This window comes from Leucoraja erinacea, chromosome 24, assembly GCF_028641065.1.
Source record: "Leucoraja erinacea ecotype New England chromosome 24, Leri_hhj_1, whole genome shotgun sequence".
NCBI classification, from domain to species: Eukaryota; Metazoa; Chordata; class Chondrichthyes; order Rajiformes; family Rajidae; genus Leucoraja; species Leucoraja erinaceus.
The window spans coordinates 29,192,260-29,211,816 of record NC_073400.1 but is presented as its reverse complement, the minus strand read 5'-3'; the positions used below and the strand labels follow the sequence as shown (position 1 = coordinate 29,211,816).

General features: G+C 47.8%; 1 protein-coding gene across 1 annotated transcript in view; it reads left to right on the top strand.

Annotated features, from left to right (window-relative positions):
• Window positions 1-19,557, top strand: part of LOC129708877 (uncharacterized) — a 44,695-nt gene that overhangs the window by 19,275 nt on the left and 5,863 nt on the right. The window contains exons 2-6 of the mRNA XM_055654924.1: window positions 11,073-11,204; window positions 11,398-11,463; window positions 13,333-13,482; window positions 15,143-15,293; window positions 15,697-16,205. Coding sequence (XP_055510899.1) covers window positions 11,073-11,204; window positions 11,398-11,463; window positions 13,333-13,482; window positions 15,143-15,293; window positions 15,697-16,205 — 1,008 coding nt within the window. The remainder of the gene's footprint in view (window positions 1-11,072; window positions 11,205-11,397; window positions 11,464-13,332; window positions 13,483-15,142; window positions 15,294-15,696; window positions 16,206-19,557) is intronic.

Here is a 19,557-nt window from a genome sequence, read left to right as displayed (position 1 = left end):
TTTAAGAGGGAGTTAGATGTGGCCCTTGTGGCTAAAGGGATCAGGGGGTATGGAGAGAAGGGAGGTACAGGATACTGAGTTGGATGATCAGCCATGATCATATCGAATGGTGGTGCAGGCTCGAAGGGCCGAATGGCTTACTCCTGCACCTATTTTCTATGTTTCTATTATGGTATAAGAAGGAACTCCAGATGCTGGAGAAATCGAAGGTAGACAAAAATGCTGGAGAAACTAAGCCGGTGAGGCAGCATCTATGGAACGAAGGAATAGGTGACGTTTCGGGTCGAGACCCTTCTTCCCACCCCAACATCAGTCTGAAGAAGGGTCTCAACCCGAAACGTCACCTATTCCTTCGCTCCATAGATGCTTCCTCACCCGCTGAGTTTCTCCAGCATTTTTATCTACCTCCAGATTCAGGGACAGTTTCTTCCCAGCTGGTTATCAGGCGACTGAACCGTCCTATGAATAACTAGAGAGTGGTCCTGAACTACTATCTACCTCATTGGTGACCCTGGGTCTAGCTCCCATCCTGCGTTTGGACTGTTCGACCTGCTGCCCTCTGGAAGGCGCTATAGGTGCATCAAATCCAGGACAAACAGACTCAGGAATAGTTGCTTTCCGAGAATTATAACTACTATAAATTCAAATTCACACATGCACTGACTACACCGCCCAACACGGACTTCCATCTGTATATATGTATGTAGCGCCGCAGAATTTGTGCACCTATTCCCCCCCCCCCCCCCCCCCCTCTCCCTTCTGTTTTTTTTTTTTTTTCTGTTTCTTGTTTTTTGTGCTAAATTGTATGTATGCACTGAGTACGAGCAGCTTTCAGTTTCACTGTACATGTATAGTGACAATAAATGGCATATCTATATCTATCTATCTAATCTTGATCGGACTGTGCTGGCTTTACTTTGCACTAAACGTTATTCCCTTATCATGTATCTATGCACTGTAAATGGCTCAATCGTGAACATGTATTGTCTTTCTGTTGGCCGGTAAACATGCAACAAACACTTTCCACCGTACCTTGGTACACGTGACAATAAACTATACTAAAGTGCTATCTTTAATCGGACTTTACTGGATGTTATCGTGCACTAAATGATACTTCCTTTATCATGTATCTACACTGTGGTCGGTTCAATTGTAATCATGCATTGTCTTTCCGCTGACTGGTCAGCATGCAACAAAAAATTTCCAATGTATGTGTAGGAAGGAATTGCAGAAGCTGGTTTACAACGATGATAAAAGCTGGAGTAACTCAGCGGGACAGGCAGCAGCTCTGGTGAAAGGGAATGGGTGACATTTCGGGTCGAGACCCTTATTCAGACTGAAGAAGGAAAACTCGACCTGCAATGTCACTTATTCGGCAGAGATGCTGCCTGACCCGCAGAGTGTTATGCCCCTGTCCCACTTAGGAAACTTGAACGGAAACCTCTGGAGACTTTGCGTCCAACCCAAGGTTTCCGGGCGGTTGCAGGTGGTTGCCAGAGGTTACAGGCAGTGGAAGCAGGTAGGGAGACTGACAAAAACCTCCGGGAACCGCACGGAAACCTTGGGTGGGGCGCAAAGTCTCGGTTTCCTAAGTGGGCAGGGGCATTACTCCATCATTTTGTGTCCATCTTTTCACTGTACCTCGGTACACGTGACAGGGAACCAAACTAAACTAATATGTATTTTTTCATGAAGGAATGAAAGAGATGAGCAATTTTAGTGCCAGGATAACAATCGTGACTTACAGCAATTTCAAAACTGCATACTTAACGAGCAATACTATGGGAACCCCTCACCACAAAATTGCAGTGTTTGCGAAAGACAGCTAGCTCACTGTCACAATAATCTTTCCCTCAATACCCACTTATTATGGAAATAATGTATTAGCACCTATCATAATCCCTTTTAGCAATTAGGAGCAGGGCTAATTACAATTACCACATTATCTCACAACTGTTCAATCAGTCAATAGCAATTTATTTATCACATGCAACTACACAGAAATTCCTTTTGCGTATGTTACACATGCGGAGGCCGCCATTATAAATCTTGAAAAAGATTTTTCACTTCTGTTTCAGACATGCATACCCAGTTTAAAAAAAAAATCATTTTAGTTTAGTTTAGAGATACAGCGCGGAAACAGGCCCTTCGGCCCACCAAGTCCGCACCGACCAGCGATCCCCGCACACCACCACTAGGGACCATTTACACTTGTACTAAGCCAATTTACCTACACACCTGTACGTCTTTGGAGTGTGGGAGGAAAGCAAAGATATCGGAGAAAACCCATGTGTTCATGGGGAGGAAGGTACAAACTCCGTACAGACAGCACCCGTAGTCGGGATCGAACCGAGGTCTCTGGCACTGAAATCAGAATCAGACTTTTTATTTACCTGGTATGTTTTGCAACATACGAGGAATTTCAATGGCCAGGTCAGTCATACAATTAAAAGCTGCAAACTCTAAAACACATTGAACATCCACCACAGTGACTCTTACACATTCTTCACTGTGATGGAAGGCGAAACATCACATCACCTATCCATGTTCAAGTCCTTCCTTTTGTTCTTCCTCGGTCGGGGGCCTTGAGCCCTCCGTTGACGGGACGGTCTTGACTCCCGTAGCCGGCGGCGTTCGGCCCCCCGTGTCAAGGCGTTTAGCTCCTGCATCGGGGGGTTGTCAGCTCCCCCGCACCAGGGGATCGAACCTCGCGTCGGGCTGGTCAAACCTTCTGCGGCGTTGGAGCTCCCGACTTACCTCTCCCGAGACTGCGAGCCCTTGATGGTAAGTCCGCAGGCCGCGGTGGGAGCGATCCCAGGCAAGGGATCCGCTCCGGTGTTGAGTCCGCGCCCCGCGGTGGGGTTCACGACAGTCCGAGGAGGCTTCCAACTCCAGCGATGGTAGGCCGCAGAGCCTGGAAAATGTGAACTGAAAAATTGATCATATCTCCGGGAAGATAGGAACTTGAAAAAAAGTTTCCAATTCAATCCCCCCCCCCCCCCCCCCCCCATAAAAACAAACCGAAGTACATTAAAACAAACTTTTAATAAACGCTAAAAAAGATGAAAATACGAACAGACTGCCATCTCCCCGGCGCCCCTGGTTGTCATCACAAAGTTGGTAAGCCAACTACTCCACCATTGCCCCACCGTGCTAGACTTCCACCGTGCTTTCATAGAAGTCATATTGAATTAAATCTCCACGGAACTATTTCCATTTTGCTGTTTCAACATCAGTGGAGTCTCACTATAAAGTTGCAAACTACTTTTGGCAGGGGGATTGGCATATCGCATTATGCCAAACCCCCTGAAGCATCTGTTTCTTATTAACTCTTGTGATTTGTAAACTTATTAAACAGCCAAGTGAGCACACGTGATTTGTCTCGGGAGAACTTTCTTCACAGATGTCTGGCTGCATTCAGGCATTTAAAAGTGTTTTGGATAAACAAGGAACGGAGGCAGATAAGACTTGGTCTCAGCATCATGTTCAGCATAGACATTGTGGGCCGAAGGGCTTCTTCCTGTGCTGTACTGTTCTTTCAAAGACACAGAATGATGAGGGACCTCATTGAAACTAACCGAATAGTGAAAGGCTTGGATAGAGTGGATGTGGAGAGGATGTTTCCACTGGTGGGAGAGTCTAGGACCAGAGGTCGCAGCCTCAGAATTAAAGGACATCCCTTTGGGAAGTAGGTTTTTTTCCCTTTTTCTTTCCGCCCACAATATTTAATATGTAAAAGAATATTTGATTCTGTTCCATTCTGTTTGGTTGTTTGTCTTTTTGCACAAAGTCGCGAGCATTGCCACTTTTCATTTCACTGCACATCTCATATGTGTATATGACAAATAAACTTGACTTGACTTGAGATGAGGAGGAATTTCTCTAGTTGGAGGGTGGTGAATCTGTGGAATTCTTTGCCACAGAGGGCTGTGAAGGCCAAGTCAGAGGATATTTTTAAGGCAGAGATCGCTATCTGGGACACGTGACAAAACAACTCTCTCGACTCTTGACGTGTTTGCACCAGACTCTCTTGTACAAATGATTGCAGGAAAAATCGCAACATTTAACAAACATTTGGGCCGATACATGCATAGGGTAGGTTCTGTGGGGATACGGGCCAAATGCAGGCAGGTGGGACTTGTGTGGATGGGTACATGTGACAATAAATGATACTGCATTTATTTAACACTGTGGCAACTCGAAATGTTAAGAGGTTTTCTTTGCATCGCATAAATCACTTTGAAACGTCAAGAACGTGATTTTAAATTCATGCAGTACATATAGGCATTGAATTATAGGTTAGTGATGGAAATAATTAGGATATCAATTAAGCTTTTGTTGGAACACAGTGTATTGGGTTTTAGTCACAACTCCAGGGACAATGTTTCTGGGGCCAGGGAGGGTCAGGGAATTAAAGTTATGCAGAGAAATTGTCTCGACTTGCCATGTTTTCGGTGAAAAAACAAAAAGATTGAAAAGATGTTCAGCGGTGAATAGAAAGCAGAATTGGGCCCGTTTCTGTGCTGCATAACTCTGGGGATTTGAGAAGATTCAGGATAAAATAGTTACTCAACAAGCCCAGGCTTTTAATTTTGTTTATTTTAGTTTTGAGATTCAGTGCGGAAACAGGCCCTTCGGCCCACCGAGTCCGTTCCGACCAGAGATCCCCGCGCTCTGATGCTATCCTACACACACTAGGGACGAGTTACATTTATACCAACCCAATTAACCTACAAACCTATACAACTGGAATGTGGGAGGAAACCGAAGATCTCGGAGAAAACACACACAGTCATGGAGAAGGCGTACAAACTCCGTACAGGCAACACCCTGAGTCGGGATCGAACCTGGGTCTCGGGCGATCTAAAGGGCCTGTCCCACTTTCACGACCTCTGACGAGTTTGCCTTTGACTCGTACTCGCAGCATGGTCGTAGGTAGGTTGTGATGCTAGTCGTAGATATTCGTGGCATCAAGTAGGTCGGGCCATTTTTCTAGCCTGATGAAAAATGGCCATGAGTAAAAAAAGGTTGTGAAAGTGGGACAGGCTCTTAAGGCAACTCTACCGCAGTGCCGGATCCTTTAGACTTTAGAGATACAGCACAAAAACAGGCCCTTCGAACAACCGAGTTTGTGCCAACCAGTTATTACCCCATCCACTATACACTATCCTACACACAAGGGACAATAGACAATAGATGCACGAGTAGGCCATTCGGCCCTTCGAGCCATTCAATGTGATCATGGTTGACCATCCCTAATCAGTACCCCGTTCGTGCCTTCTCCCCATATCTTTATTTTTAAGAGCCCTATATTTTTAAGAGCTCTTGAGAGTATCCAGAGAACCTGCCTCCACCGCCCTCGGAGGCAGAGAATTCCACAGACTCGCCACTCTCTGTGGGGGAAAAAAAGTGTTTCCTCGTCTCCGTTCTAAATGGCTTGCCCCTGTCCCACTTAGGAAACCTGAACGGAAACCTCTGGAGACTTTGTGCCCCACCCAAGGTTTCCGTGCGGTTCCCGGAGGTTGCAGGTGGTTGCAGGTAGTGGAAGCAGGTAGGGAGGCTGACAAAAAACCTCGGGGAACCGCACGGAAACCTTGGGTGGGGCACAAAGTCTGCAGAGTTTTCCGTTCAGGCTTCCTAAGTGGGACAGGGGCATAACTCCTTATTCTTAAATTGACAATTGACAATATTACAGAAGCCAATTAACCTACAAACCTGCACGTCTTTGGAGTGTGGGAGGAAACCGGAGCACCCGGTAGAAATCCACGTGGTCACAGGGAGAACGTACAAAGTCCATACAGGCAGCACCAGTAGCCAGGATCGGACCCGGGTCTCTGGTGCTGTAAGGCAGCAACTCTACCGCTGCGCCACCGTGCTACCCCTAGCATGACACAGTAATTGCTCCAATTACATCTTTGATTTACATCACTTATTCTTTAAGAGAAATCAATTGTTTATTTTAAATTACATAACTTTGTGTTCCAAGAAATTCTTTGGAACCTTCTACTGTGGACACACACACACACACACACACAGCCAATTTAGAATAATGACCAACTTGTTCTCTGACTTGTTTGAAGTCTGGATTCGGAAGTAAGAAACTCATCCATATTTATTTATCCATTCGTTTTTTAATTGTCAGCCAAAGTTTGGCGGCCTTTATCGAAGCGGGCGGGGGGGGGCACGGTGGCGCAGCGGCAGAGTTTCTGCTTTACAGCGCCAGAGACCCGGGTTCAATCCTGACCACGGGTGCTGCCTGCGGGAGTTTGTACGCTCTCCCCGTGACCGCGTGGGTTTTCTCCGAGATCTTCGGTTTCCTCCCACACTCCAAAGACGTAAGGTTTGCGGGTTAATTGGCTTGGGATAAGTGGAAATTGTCCCTAGTGTGTGTAGGGTAGTGTTAATGTGTGCGGATTGCGGGTCGGTGCGGACTCGATGGGCCGAATGGCCTTCTTCCGCACACTGTATCTCAACTAAATGAAATTGAAAATATACAATTTGTGCATTCTGGAGTGAGTTAGTAAATCCTCAGGAGTGTAAAATTGTTGTTACTTATACTTGAAGTCCAGAAGAGAACTCGATCAAAGCACTTAAATTGGACCCACAGCTTTAGACTTTGGAGATATGATGCGGAACCTACACGAACACCTACTGCACACTTGGGACAATTTTTCCATTTTTACCAAAGCCAATTAACCTACAAAACCTAAACGTCTTTGGAGTGCGGGAGGAAACCGGAGCACCCGGAGAAAACCCCCGCAGGTGATGGGGAGAACGTACAAACTCCGTACAGGCAGCACCCGTGGTCAGGATCGAAAATGGCAGCAGCTCTGCTGATGCACCACAACGCCAACCCTTACTCCAGCACTTCGTGTCCTTTCTCTGTAAACCAGCATCTGCAGTTCCTAGTTTCTCCTTGGGAAAAGTACAGCACAGGAACAGGCCCTTCGGCCCACAAACTAAACTCCTCTGCCTGCACATGATCCATATCCCCCCCCCCCAATCCCTCCATGCGCCCATTGAAAGAACTCTTAAACACCATTGTTGTGTCTGCCTCCACCACCTCCTTTAAACTTTGCCCTTTCACCTTAAAACGATGCCCTCTACATTGCACACTGGAAAAAAAGGCTCTATAGTGCTCTATCCAACCATGTCCCCAATCACCTCATTGCAACTTGAAAGTAGATTTAAAAAAACACACATTAGGACACAAAGTGCTGGAGTAACTCAGTGCATCTATTTCTCCCCCCCCCCCCCCCCCCCCCCCCCCCTCCTCCTTCATTTCTTCCTCCGGCTTCACCCTTCTGTTTTAGAAACATAGAAATTAAGTGCAGGCCATTCAATATGATCATGGCTGATCATCCAACTCAGTATCCCGTACCTGCCTTCTCTCCATACCCCCTGATCCCCTTAGCCACAAGGGCCACATCTAACTCCCTCTTAAATATAGCCAATGAACTGGCCTCAACTACCCTCTGTGGCAGAGAGTTCCAGAGATTCACATGTGTGAAAAAAGTTCTTCTCATCTTGGTTTTAAAGGATTTCCCCCTTATCCTTAAGCTGTGACCCCTTGTCCTGGACTTCCCCAACATCGGGAACAATCTTCCTGCATCTAGCCTGTCCAACCCCTTAAGAATTTTGTAAGTTTCTATAAGATCCCCTCTCAATCGCCTAAATTCTAGAGTATAAACCAAGTCTATCCAGTCTTTCTTCATAAGACAGTCCTGACATCCCAGGAATCAGTCTGGTGAACCTTCTCTGCACTCCCTCTATGGCAATAATGTCCATCCTTAATCTCTAGCCTTTGTTTCAACCATCTGCCGATAAATAACTCCCCACATATATCTCCATCTATTACCAACCATGCTTTGTCTTGCCTCTCCTATCTTTCTGCCCTTTCTCTCCCCCGCCCCCACCGCACACACACCTCCCCACAATCAGCCTGAAGAAGGGCCTCAACCCAAAACATCACATCACCGTATCCATGTTCTTCAGAGTTGCTACCTGTCCCGCCGAGTTACTCCAGCACTTTGTGTCTTTTTGTGTGTTAACCGGCATCTGCAGTTCCTTGCTTCTACAATGCTGCAGTAACACTGTGGACCACTTTCACACCTTCAACTTTAGCACACATAGGGATGGCGGGTGCATGGAATGAGCTGCCGGAGGAGGTAGTTGAGGCAGGGACTATCCCAACCTTTAAGAAAAATTTGGATAGGGCGGGTTTAGAGGGATATGGACCAAACGCAGGCAGGTGGGACTAGTGTAGATGGGGCATGTTGGCCGGTGCAGGCAGGTTGGGCCGAAGAGCCTGTTTCCGCGCTGTATCACTCTACGACTCTCTATGACCAGGCAGCATCTATGGAGGGAATGGATAGACAGTGTTGCCTCACCCTTACTGCAGATAGAAAGCATACTGAATGAAACGGTTTGCAATCTTCTTCAGTATTAAGGAGGGAGCCGAAGAAAGGGTCTGAAGATGGGTCTCGGCCCAAAACGTCACCCATTCCTTCTCTCCAGAGATGCTGCCTGTCCCGCTGAGTTACTCCAGCTTTTTTGTGTCTATCCAAGTCAAGTCAAGTCAAGTCAAGTTTATTTGTCACATACACATACGAGATGTGCAGTGAAATGAAAGTGGCAATGCTCGCGGACTTTTGTGCAAAAGACAAACAACAAAACAACCAAACAAATTATAAACACAATCATAACACACATATTCTTATTCATAATAAATAATAGAAGGAAAAACGTTCTATCCAGAGAGAGAGGTAACAAAAGATGATCCTTGTAAATCACCGCGGTTTGCAGTGGCGTGGAGACTGGACACACTATCGACTTTATACACACACACACACACATGGATTTCCAATTTGAAGGATTGTAGAATTTTAATAAGCACGATGTTATTCAAGAAGAGAAGATTTCTGAGGACATTGCCAAGGCTCGAGGGCCCGAGCTATAGGGAGAGGTTGAGCAGGCTGGGACCCTATTCACTGAAGCGCAGATGATGAGGGTTCATTTTATAGAGGTGCACAAGATCGCGAGAGGAATCGATGGGATAAATGCACAGAGTCTCGTGCCCAGAGTAAGGGAATCGAGAACCAGAGGACATAGGTTTAAGGTGAGGAGGGGAAAAGATTTAATAGAAACCTGAGAGGCAACTTTTCCACAATGGGTGGTGGGTGTATGGAGCGAGCTGCCGGAGGAGGTAGTTGAGGCAGGGACTATCAGAGACATTTAGACGGGTACATGGATAGGACAGGTTTAGTTGGATATGGGCCAAGCGCGGGCAGGTGGGACTAGTCCAGTCCATGCATGTTGGGCAGTGTGGGAAGTTGAACCAAAGGGCATATTTCCATGCTCTATGACAAAAAATTGGCACATTTCAGTGAAGGGAATTAATACCATAAAAATATTCTTCGTCTCACTGGGATTAAAAGTATTGTTGACGTATTATTTGACTCCAGTAACGTTTAAAATATGTGAGGATGGCTACTTTTAAAGGGCCTGTCCCACTTTCACGACCTCTGCCGAGTTTGCCCTTGACTTGTACTCGCAGCATGGTCGTCACGAGGTCGTAGGAGGTGGTGATGCTAGTCGTGGCATCAAGTAGGTCGGGGCGTTTTTCTAGCCTGATGGAAAATGTCCACGAGTAAAAAAAGGTTGCGAATTAGGTCGTGAAAGTGGGACAGGCCCTTAAAATCACTCCCCAACCCCTCGTGATCTACCCACCATGAAGTGAGGAAGATAGACTCAAAATGCTGGAGTAACTCAGTGGGACAGGCAGCATCTCTGGAGAGAAGGAATGGGTGATGTTTCGGATCGAGACCCTTCTTCAGTCTGACATTCCTGGGAGAAGGAAACTAGGGAAATGGAAGGGTAAAGTGTGAAAATCCAGATCACAGGAAATCAAGGATGATCAAGGAAATATAGAGACATCGAAACCTATAAAATAGGTGCAGGAATAGGCCATTCTGCCCTTCGAGCCAGCACCGCCATTCAATATGATCACGGCTGATCATCCAAAATCCGTACCCCGTTCCTGCTTTTTTTCCCACATATCCCTTGATTCAGTTAACCCTAAGAGCTATAACTGGGCCTTTTCCATTGCCAGAGTGAGGCACAACAGCACCTTGCATTTAGCCTGGGCAGCTTACAACACATGAATATTGCATTCTCTTATTTTAAATATCTTCTACTTGCTCCACTTCTCTCCTCCCTCTTGTCCCCTTCCTCCCACCCAGTCGTTTTATCACTTCTATAGTTCACCGCATTGTTTCTCTCTTGAGCTAACATCTTCCCTAGCCAACAATGGGTCTACCAGGGCACCTCCCTACCCGAGGTCATTGTGGGCCAAAGGGCCTGTTCCTGTGCTGTACTGTTCTATGTTCTATCATATGCAGCATAGATATTGTGGGCCAAAGGGCCTCGTCTTGTGCTGTACTGTTCTATTGTTCTATCACATACAACATATATTGTGGGCCGAAGGGCCTTCTCCTGTGTTCTATCATATTCAGCACCGACATTGTGGGCCAAAGGGCCTTTTTCTGTGCTGAACAGTTCAGAGATCAGAAGGTTATGTTGCTTGGTCTACGGTGAGATGTGCAGTGGGCCAAATGCCTATGAAGGAACTGCAGATGCTGGTTTAAACCGAAGAAAGGCACAAAGTGCTGGAGTAACTCAGCGGGGACAGGCAGCATCTCTCGAGACGTGTCAGAAGGAACTGCAGATGCTGCAGTTTATGCCAAAGATAGATGCAGAGTGCTGGAGTAACTCAGCAGGTCAGGCAGAAAGGACTGGTGCCGTCTCAGGTTGGGACCCATCTTCTGACTCGAGAAGTAGCCTGAAGAAGGGTCCTGGCCCGAAACTTCACCCATTCCTTCCCTCCAGAGATGCTGCCTGTCCCGCTAAGTTACTCCAGCTTTTGTTGTCTATTTCGGCATCCCTGGAGAGAAGGAAAGGCCAAATGCCTGTTGTCTAGTGATGTCAGAGTACCCCCCCCCCCCCCCCCCCATTCTCTGCATGCGCGACTGAGACATGGAGATGACACTAACTATCTCTGCATTTTGTTGCAGGCACTCTGCATCTTGTGTCTTGTGTTGCTGCTGCCTCTGGCCACGCCTCAGACGACGACAACGCCATTGTGTGACTACGCGAAGACCCTCAAAATGTTAACTGCCAAGCTCCACAGTTGGATCAAGGACCTGGTTAGCAAACTCTAATATCTCGCCACCCTATTTAACCCTGAGCTATTAATTATGTACATGAGTGCTACTAACCTTGTTACAACTTAAAATCTCTTGGTTAAAAACCGCCTGATAAAAAAAACTGCAAGCTGCAAATACTGATTCATCTCAAAAGCACTCATTTCAATAGTCCAAATGGTATCTTCTTTTCCAGAACGATAATCTTCTCCCAAGTATTGTACAATATGAAGTTTTAATCGATGCAGATGCTGAAAAACTGGTAAGAAATTCCTATTTAGTTTTTTTTGTTGTTGTTGTAGTTTTTAGAGATATGGCACGGAAACGGGCCCTTCGTCCCACCCAGTCTGTGCCGACCAGCGATCCACCCCCACCCCCGCACAATAATGGCCCTGTCCCACGGTACGAGTTCATTCCAAGAGCTCTCCCGAGTTTTAAAAAAAAAATCAAACTCGTGGTAAGCACGGAGAATGTACGTAGCGGGTACGTCGGAGCTCGGGGACGTCTCTTAGCGGCTCGTAACGCTAACGGCGGGTACTCGGGAAGACTCGCTAACGGCAGGTAAGCACGGGAAGACTCGTGAAGATTTTTCAACTTGTTGAAAAATGGCCACGAGAGCCCCGAGTACCGACGAGTGGCCATTACCGTAAATCTCTGAGTTCGAATCGGTGAAAACTTAGTTTATTTAGTTATTTATTTAAACCTTTAGTTTATTTATTATTGTCACATGTACCGATGCAGAGTGAAAATCGTTTTTGTTGCGTGCGATCCAGTCAGCGAAAAGACTATACATGATTACAGTCAAGCCGCCTGCAGTGTACAGACACAGGATAAAGGGTGTAACAAAAGGCTATAGGTGCAGGAGTAGGCCATTCGGCCCTTCAAGCCAGCGCCACCATTCAATGTGATCATGCCTGATCATCCCCAATCAGTACCCCGTTCCTGCCTTCTCCCCATATCCCCTGACTCCACTATCTTTAAGAGCCCTATCTAGCTCTCGCTTGAAAGTATCTAGAGAACCGGCCTCCACTGCACTCTGAGGCAGAGAATTTCACAGACTCACAACTCTCTGTGTGAAAAAGTGTTTCCTCATCTCCGTTCTAAATGGCTAACCCCTTATTCTTAAACTGCGGCCCCTGGTTCTGGACTCGCCCAACATCGGGAACATGTTTCCTGCCTCTAGCGTGTCCAAACCCGTAGCAATCTTATATGTTTCAATTAAAAACCCTCTCATCCTTCTAAATTCCAGAGTATACAAGCCCAGCCGCTCCATTCTCTCAGCATATGACAGTTCCGCCATCCGGGGAATTAACCTTGTAAACCTACACTGCACTCCCTCAATAGCAAGAATGTCCTTCCTCAAATTAGGGGACCAAAACTGCACACAATACTCCAGGTGTGGTCTCACTAGGTCTCTGTACAACTACAGAAGGGCCTCTTTGCTCCTAGCTCTTTACTCTAGCTCTCAACGGGGGCTGACGTTTGACTCCAGCAAAGGAAAGCTGAGGGCTAACTGTGTGGAGTTTGCACGTTCTCCCTGTGACATCGCGGGTTTCCTCCGGGTGCCCCAGTTTCATTCCACACACAAAGGATGTGCAGGTTTGTAGGTTAATTGGCCTCTTTAAATTGCTCCCAGCGTGTAGGGAGTGGATGAGAAAGTGGGTTACCATAGAACTAATGTGAACGGGTGATCGATGTTCTGCACAGCCAGGGTGGGCCGAAGGGCCTGTTTCCCACTCTGTATCTCCGAACTAAACTTAACTAAACATGATCCGCAGAGGCGCAGTGGTAGAGCTGCGGCCTTTCAGCGCCAGAGACCCGGGTTCGATCCTGACCACAGTTGCTGTCTGCGCAGAGTGTGTACGCTCTCCCCGTGACTGCGTGGGTTTTCTCCAGGTGCTCAGGTTTCGTCCTGCACTCCAAAGGATTGTGCGGATTTGTAGGTTAATTGGCTTCGGTAAAAATAGTAAATTGGCCTCAGTGCGTAAGATAATGCTAGTGTACAGGGATCACTGGTCAGCACGGACTCAGTGAGCCAAAGTGCCTGTTGCTGCCTTGTATCTGGGGGGAAAAAAAGATATATGTTTTCTTAAATGGAAGAAATATTAACGTTGTTTCATTATTTACTCAGCAGGGTGAATGCTGTTTCATTAACATCACTGCTCAACAGCTGATTAACGCCTTCAACAGCCTTTTGAAACACTTTGGAAAAAACGCAACTAATTATCATGCTGTCAATAATATATCGACTTGGCTAACAAAACTTCGGAATGATTTTGAGGTTTGATTTTTGTCACTTTTGTGTTTAAACTACGGTTTATACGGTGATACATTTTTAGAAGGAAGGGCGGGGGGGACCTAACTGAAATGTACCGTATAGCGAAAGGCCTGGATAGAGTGGAGAGGATGTTTCCACCAGTGGGAGAGTCGAGGACCAGAGGGTACGGCCCCAGAATAAAGGGACGTACATTTCGAAAGGAGACGAGGAGGAATTTCTTTAGTCAGAGGATGGTGAATCTGTGGAATTCCCACAGACGGCGGTGGAGGCCAAGTCATTGGCTATCTTTAAAGTGGGGATTAAGAAAATGGTTCTTGATAAGTGAGGGTGTCAAAGGTTATGGGGAGATGGCAAGAGAATGGGGTTGAGAGGGAAAGATCAGCCATGATTAAATGGTGGAGGAGACTTGATGGGCCGAATGGCCTAATTCTGTTCCTACGACCAATGAACCTTTGAGAAGGGAATTGCCTTGTGCAGTGCCTGAGACACAAAATGCAAATACGTTCTGACGACCCTACACTCAGTGGCAATGGGATGTATTATTAAAAGTTTTCATGCCACTGGGTAACGCAACTGGCAGTTTCCTTGAATCAACTGATTGAAAGACGCAGCGTGGAAACAGGACCCTTAGCCCATCGGATCCACGCTGACTATCGATCGATCACCCATCCACAACTAGTTCTAGAAACGAGGAACTGCAGATGCTGGTTGACAAACGAGGACACAAAGTGCCGGAGTAACTCGGCAAGTCAGGCAGAATCACTGTGCCACAGGGAGAACGTACAAACTCCGCACAGACAGCACCTGTAGTCGGGATCGAACCTGGGTCTCTGGCGCTGCAAGGCAGCAACTCTACCCCTGCGCACTTTTTGTTTTGTAAAAAGCCTGTGACTAAAGCCCTGTCCCACCTAGGCGATTTTTCAGGTGACTGCTGGCGACAGTCGCAGCGGGACGCCGAAATGGACCCACCCTCCGACAATGTCTTCGACGAGTTACCACCTAGCCGACGTCAAGCTGCGACACAATTCTTCGCGCCTTGGGGCGTCCACCTACGACCACACGGGCGACAACCCACGACACCCAAAGTCAACTTGCCTCCACCCGCAACAACCAATGACCCCGTCGGCAACAACTGAAGACAACTGAAGACTTCTCTTGACGCCGGTACCTGTCGCCGTTTGACGTAGGTGGCCGCCAATGGAATTCACCGAGGTCAACGCCCGGCGATAACCAACGTCACCTGGCGTCATCCTGGCAACAACTTGCGACAGCACCTACGACAGAACAAGACTGGCAACGTCAGGCAACGGCAGGCCCACAGTCGCTGAAAGGTTTTGAACATTTCAAAATCCAGCGGTGACAAGAATTATTTTAATTTTAATTTAAAAAATTTGTTTTAAACATTTCCAAATTCAGCGGCGACAAGAAATAAGTAACGACACTCGAGGAGACCGCTCGCGACAATGCAGGCGTCGCCCCACGTCAAGCTGCCACCATGTGGCGACAGCCTATTTTTTCGGCTATTGCCGAAAAAATCGCCTAAGTGTGACAGGCCCTTTACTGATTTTACAACTTTTTTACATTTTACATTTGTGAAAATATAGCATTGACTTTATAAATATGGGGATTAACTTTTTTTTTTCTTTTTAATTTCTCGGCGCAGTGCACTAAACCGTGCATGAAGCAAAAACCAAGGATAGTTACTGGATGTACAAGTGGCCTGTTTGCACACAGTGAAGCATGTGTTTCCCATTATGACTCTATAATTGATCGCTGCGGAAACCAGCACACCAACGATTCCAGTTTCCCAAGAGGTAAGTAGGATTTTATTGAATTTTATGTACTAGAGAAAATTTAGTCCTTCATACCACCGTTAGCTTTAGACTTTGGAGATACAGCGCGAATATAGGCTCTTTAATCCACCAAGTCCGCGCCGACCAGCGATCACCCCGTACACTAGCGCTATCGTACACACTAGGAACAATTTAAATTTTACTGATTTAACCTACAAACCTGTACGTCTTTGGAGTGTGGGAGGAAACCGGAGCTCCCGGAGAAAACCCGCGTGGTTCACAAACTCCGCACAGACAGGATCGAACCCAGGTCTCCGGCGCTGTAAGGCAGCAACTCTACCGCTGCGCCACCGTGCCGCCCCTATTGAACAGCCATCTGCAGTTCTTTGCCTCTGAGACCTGACGTGTACGATTGTTCCTGCAGATCTCAACATTTCCCTGATGTTGAACTCCTGCCGGGTCGTCCTTCACGGTGATGAGGCCACGGACAGTTTCGCCGCTGAGGTTTGCTCGCAATATTTGCCCGCTCCCAGCCGGCCTCCGCCTCTCACTTCCCCAGCGGCTCCTAGACGGACTACGATGACCAACGAGCTGGGCTCCGCGGCGGAGGTAACCGCCACCCTGGTCAACGCGCTGAAGGGGGATAAAATCGGGGGAACCAAGAAGACACTGCTCACCGATCCAGCCCATCGCCAGGACAACGTGTCGCAGGCAGCAAGTACTCACGGCGGGCCTACATCTGAAGCCCAATCTATGGCCAGCACTGCAGTATACCCATCGCTAAATGGCAGCGCACCCAGTGCCATCACAGCAAAGTATGAAACTGGACACCAGGGCCAGACGATGGACAATTTTATGCCTGTAATCGTTATATGCATCGCATTACTTGTCGTGATGATCGTTGTATCCGTCTTCAAAATCTGGAAGAAAATGGTAAGATGGTGATTCCTATTCAGCTGCTGTTCCCCTTTTGCTCTAAGGTAGACACAAAATGTTGGAGTAACTCAGCGGGTGAGGCAACACCCCGGGAGAGAAGGAATGGGTGATGTTTCAGGTCGAGACCCTTCTCTCGTGAGATGCTGCCTCACCCGCTGAGTTACTCCAGCATTTTGTGTCCACCTTCGATTTTAACAGCGCACGCAGTTCCTTCTTCCTCTATCTACAGCTGTAATTGTAGTAACAATTGTAGTAACAATTGAACCATATAAGATTGTTAAGGGTTTAGACACGCTAGAGGCAGGAAACATGTTCCCGATGTTGGGGGAGTCCAGAACCAGGGGCCACAGTTTAAGAATAAGGGGTAAGCCATTTAGAACGGAGACGAGGAAACACTTTTTCTCACAGGGAGTGGTGAGTTTGTGGAATTCTCTGCCTCGGAGGGCGGTGGAGGCCGGTTCTCTGGATGCTTTCAAGAGAGAGCTAGATAGGGCTCTTAAAAAAATAGCGGGGTCAGGGGATATGGGGAGAAGTCAGGAACGGGGTACTGATTGTGGATGATCAGCCAGGATCACAGTGAATGGCGGTGCTGGCTCGAAGGGCCGAATGGCCTACTCCTGCACCTATTGTCTAAAAAGAGTCCCAGCCTACTCAACCTCTCCCTATAGCTCGGACCCTCTGGTCCTGGCAACATTCCTCTCAAATCTTCACTGTGTTAAACTCCAGCGAGTCCAGGCCCAGTGCCATGTTGTACTCATCATACCGGAACCTAATGATCCCCGGGATCATTCTTCATAAAAGACTTTGTGTGCTGGGGGCACAATAGGTTTCCAATGCTGAACTTGTGAGGTAAACACTAACTGCTGGAGGAGTTTGTATTTTTCCCCACACACTTTGTGTCACTCCTGTTCTCAAATGTGCCTTTAGTAGGCCCACCTCGGTCATGACTGCCCATGGGTGATGCATCCTAGTTTGCAGGTGATGTGTGGTCGGATGCAAGCCTGGGCGATCGATGTCATGTGGAGGACAGGCTGTTGCCTATGCAGCACGTTCCCCCCCCCCCCCTCTCCCAACGTCGCTGATCGATCCAAAGGAACAGCAGGGCCGTTACAGTTTGGCACCAGCGCCATCACAGGAGCTGCCCGAGGGAGGTTGTAGACAACGACAAACTGCCTTAGGGGCTCCGACTGCGGATTTTCTTGACGTTTCCTCCAGGAACCTTTTCCATGACTTGGATATGGCCACAAGGCAGTAGAGTTTTCCCTCTCCTAGATGGACTGCCTTCCCAGGCTGACGAGCCCCATCTGCTCGAGACTCATGGGGGCGGAGGCGTCTACCTTCCCGTGCAGGACAATAGCTCCCAAATGCCACTCCCATACATTTGTTTGAAGTAGCGCCATGAAAAACAGTTTAAAGCCTGAGGACAGATGATCAAAGAGATAAAAACTGAAATACTCCGAGCCTGCAGCACACAATGTGGAGCCGGTGGAGGCCGTCATTGTTTCTGTTTTTACGTCGAGGTCGATGGGTTCTTGATTAGTTAGAGTGTCAAAGGTTACGGGGAGAAGGCAGGGGAGTGGGGTTGTGGGGGAAAAATATATTAGCCACAATAGAATGGTGGAGCAGACTCGATGGGCCAAATGGCCTACTCTGCTCCCAGAACTGATGTACATGCACCTATGATAGGTCCTTGGTTACACAAAAAAGCTGGAGAAACTCAGCGGGTGCAGCAGCATCTATGGAGCGAAGGAAATAGGCAACGTTTCGGCCCGAAACGTTGCCTATTTCCTTCGCTCCATAGATGCTGCTGCACCCGCTGAGTTTCTCCAGCTTTTTTGTGTAACCTTCGATTCTCCAGCATCTGCAGTTCCCTCTTAAACACTATGATAGGTCCTTGATTGGTAAGGGTGTCAAAGGTTACGGAGAGAAGGCAGGGGAGTGGGGTTGAGCAGGAAAGATAGATCAGCCATGATTGAATAGCGGAGTGGGCCGAATGGCCCAAATCTGCCTCTATGACTTACGAGCATCAACTTATAATACGTTCTTGATTAGAATGGGCGTCAAAGGTTACGGGGAGAAGGCAGGAGAATGGGGTTAAATGGGAAAGATAGATCAGTCATCTTCTTCTTGCGAATGAAACATAAATAAACCAAAGGAATAGTTAGATCTCACGCTGGGTGTTGAGCAGCCAGGTTGTTGGCGTCAATGTCTGCCAGGCCCTGAGCTCCATTTGCTGGGTGGTAGAGCGGGCACCCAGAGATGACATTGTTGAATAGTGGAGCAGTCTCGCTGGGCTGAATGGCCTATCTCCCACAGCCTTAAAAGTGCGCTGACACTGAGCGTTGGTGCTCATCAGCTGGAGGTGGATTCGAACCCGTATCCTTCAGGCCCAGAGGCAATGAGCTGCAGTCTCGAAGGGATCTAACCCAGTGGTTTAACCTTCGCTCCATAGACGCTGCCTCACCCGCTGCGTTTCTCTAGCATTTTTGTCTACCTTCGATTTTTCCAGCATCTGCAGTTCTTTCTTAAACGTCCAACCTTCACAGAGGCTGTGTGGGGAAATCTGGAGTTTATGTCATGGAAAAAGGATTTGTGGATCACTGTCTGGTTTTGTTGTGGTGTGGGTGGAGTGGCCGCAGAAGGCAGGTTGCAACACCAGCCTGTCGGCTCGTCATGCAAGCCTATGCAAGTTCCATGACAAACACGCAACTTGGCCTGTTCCAACCTGCTGGGCTGCGGAGCAGAAGGAACTGTGGAAACAACCTTTCCCCAACACCAGATCTGCATAGACCTACCTGATCTCCCGGTTGCTCAACACCTTTAACTCCCCTTCCCATTCCCGCACTGACCTTTCTGTCCTGGGCCTCCTCCATTGTCAGAGTGAGACCCAGCGCAAATTGGAGGAACCGCACCTCATATTTTGCTTGGGCAGCTTTCACTCCAGTGGTGTGAACATTGACTTCTCTAACTTCAAGTAACCCTTGCTTTGACATTTCTCTCTCTCCATCCCCCTCCCCTCCCACCAGTCTGACTGTCTCTGACAACATTCTATCTCTGTACCACCCACTCCCCTGGCATCAGTCTGAAGAAGGGTCTCGACCCGAAACGTCACCCTGGCCCGCTGAGTTACTCCAGCATTTTGTGCCTATCTTCGGTTCAAACCAGCATCTGCAGTTCCTTCCTGCACATCAGTCTGAAGAGGTCTCCCCTCGTGAAATGTGTTGGAATGAACTGCAGATGGTGGCGCAGCAGTAGAGTTGCTGCCTCACAGCGCCAGAGATCTGGGTTCACTCCTAGCTATTGCTGCTTGACAGTACAGAGTTTGCACGTTCTCTTGCGTGACCTGGGT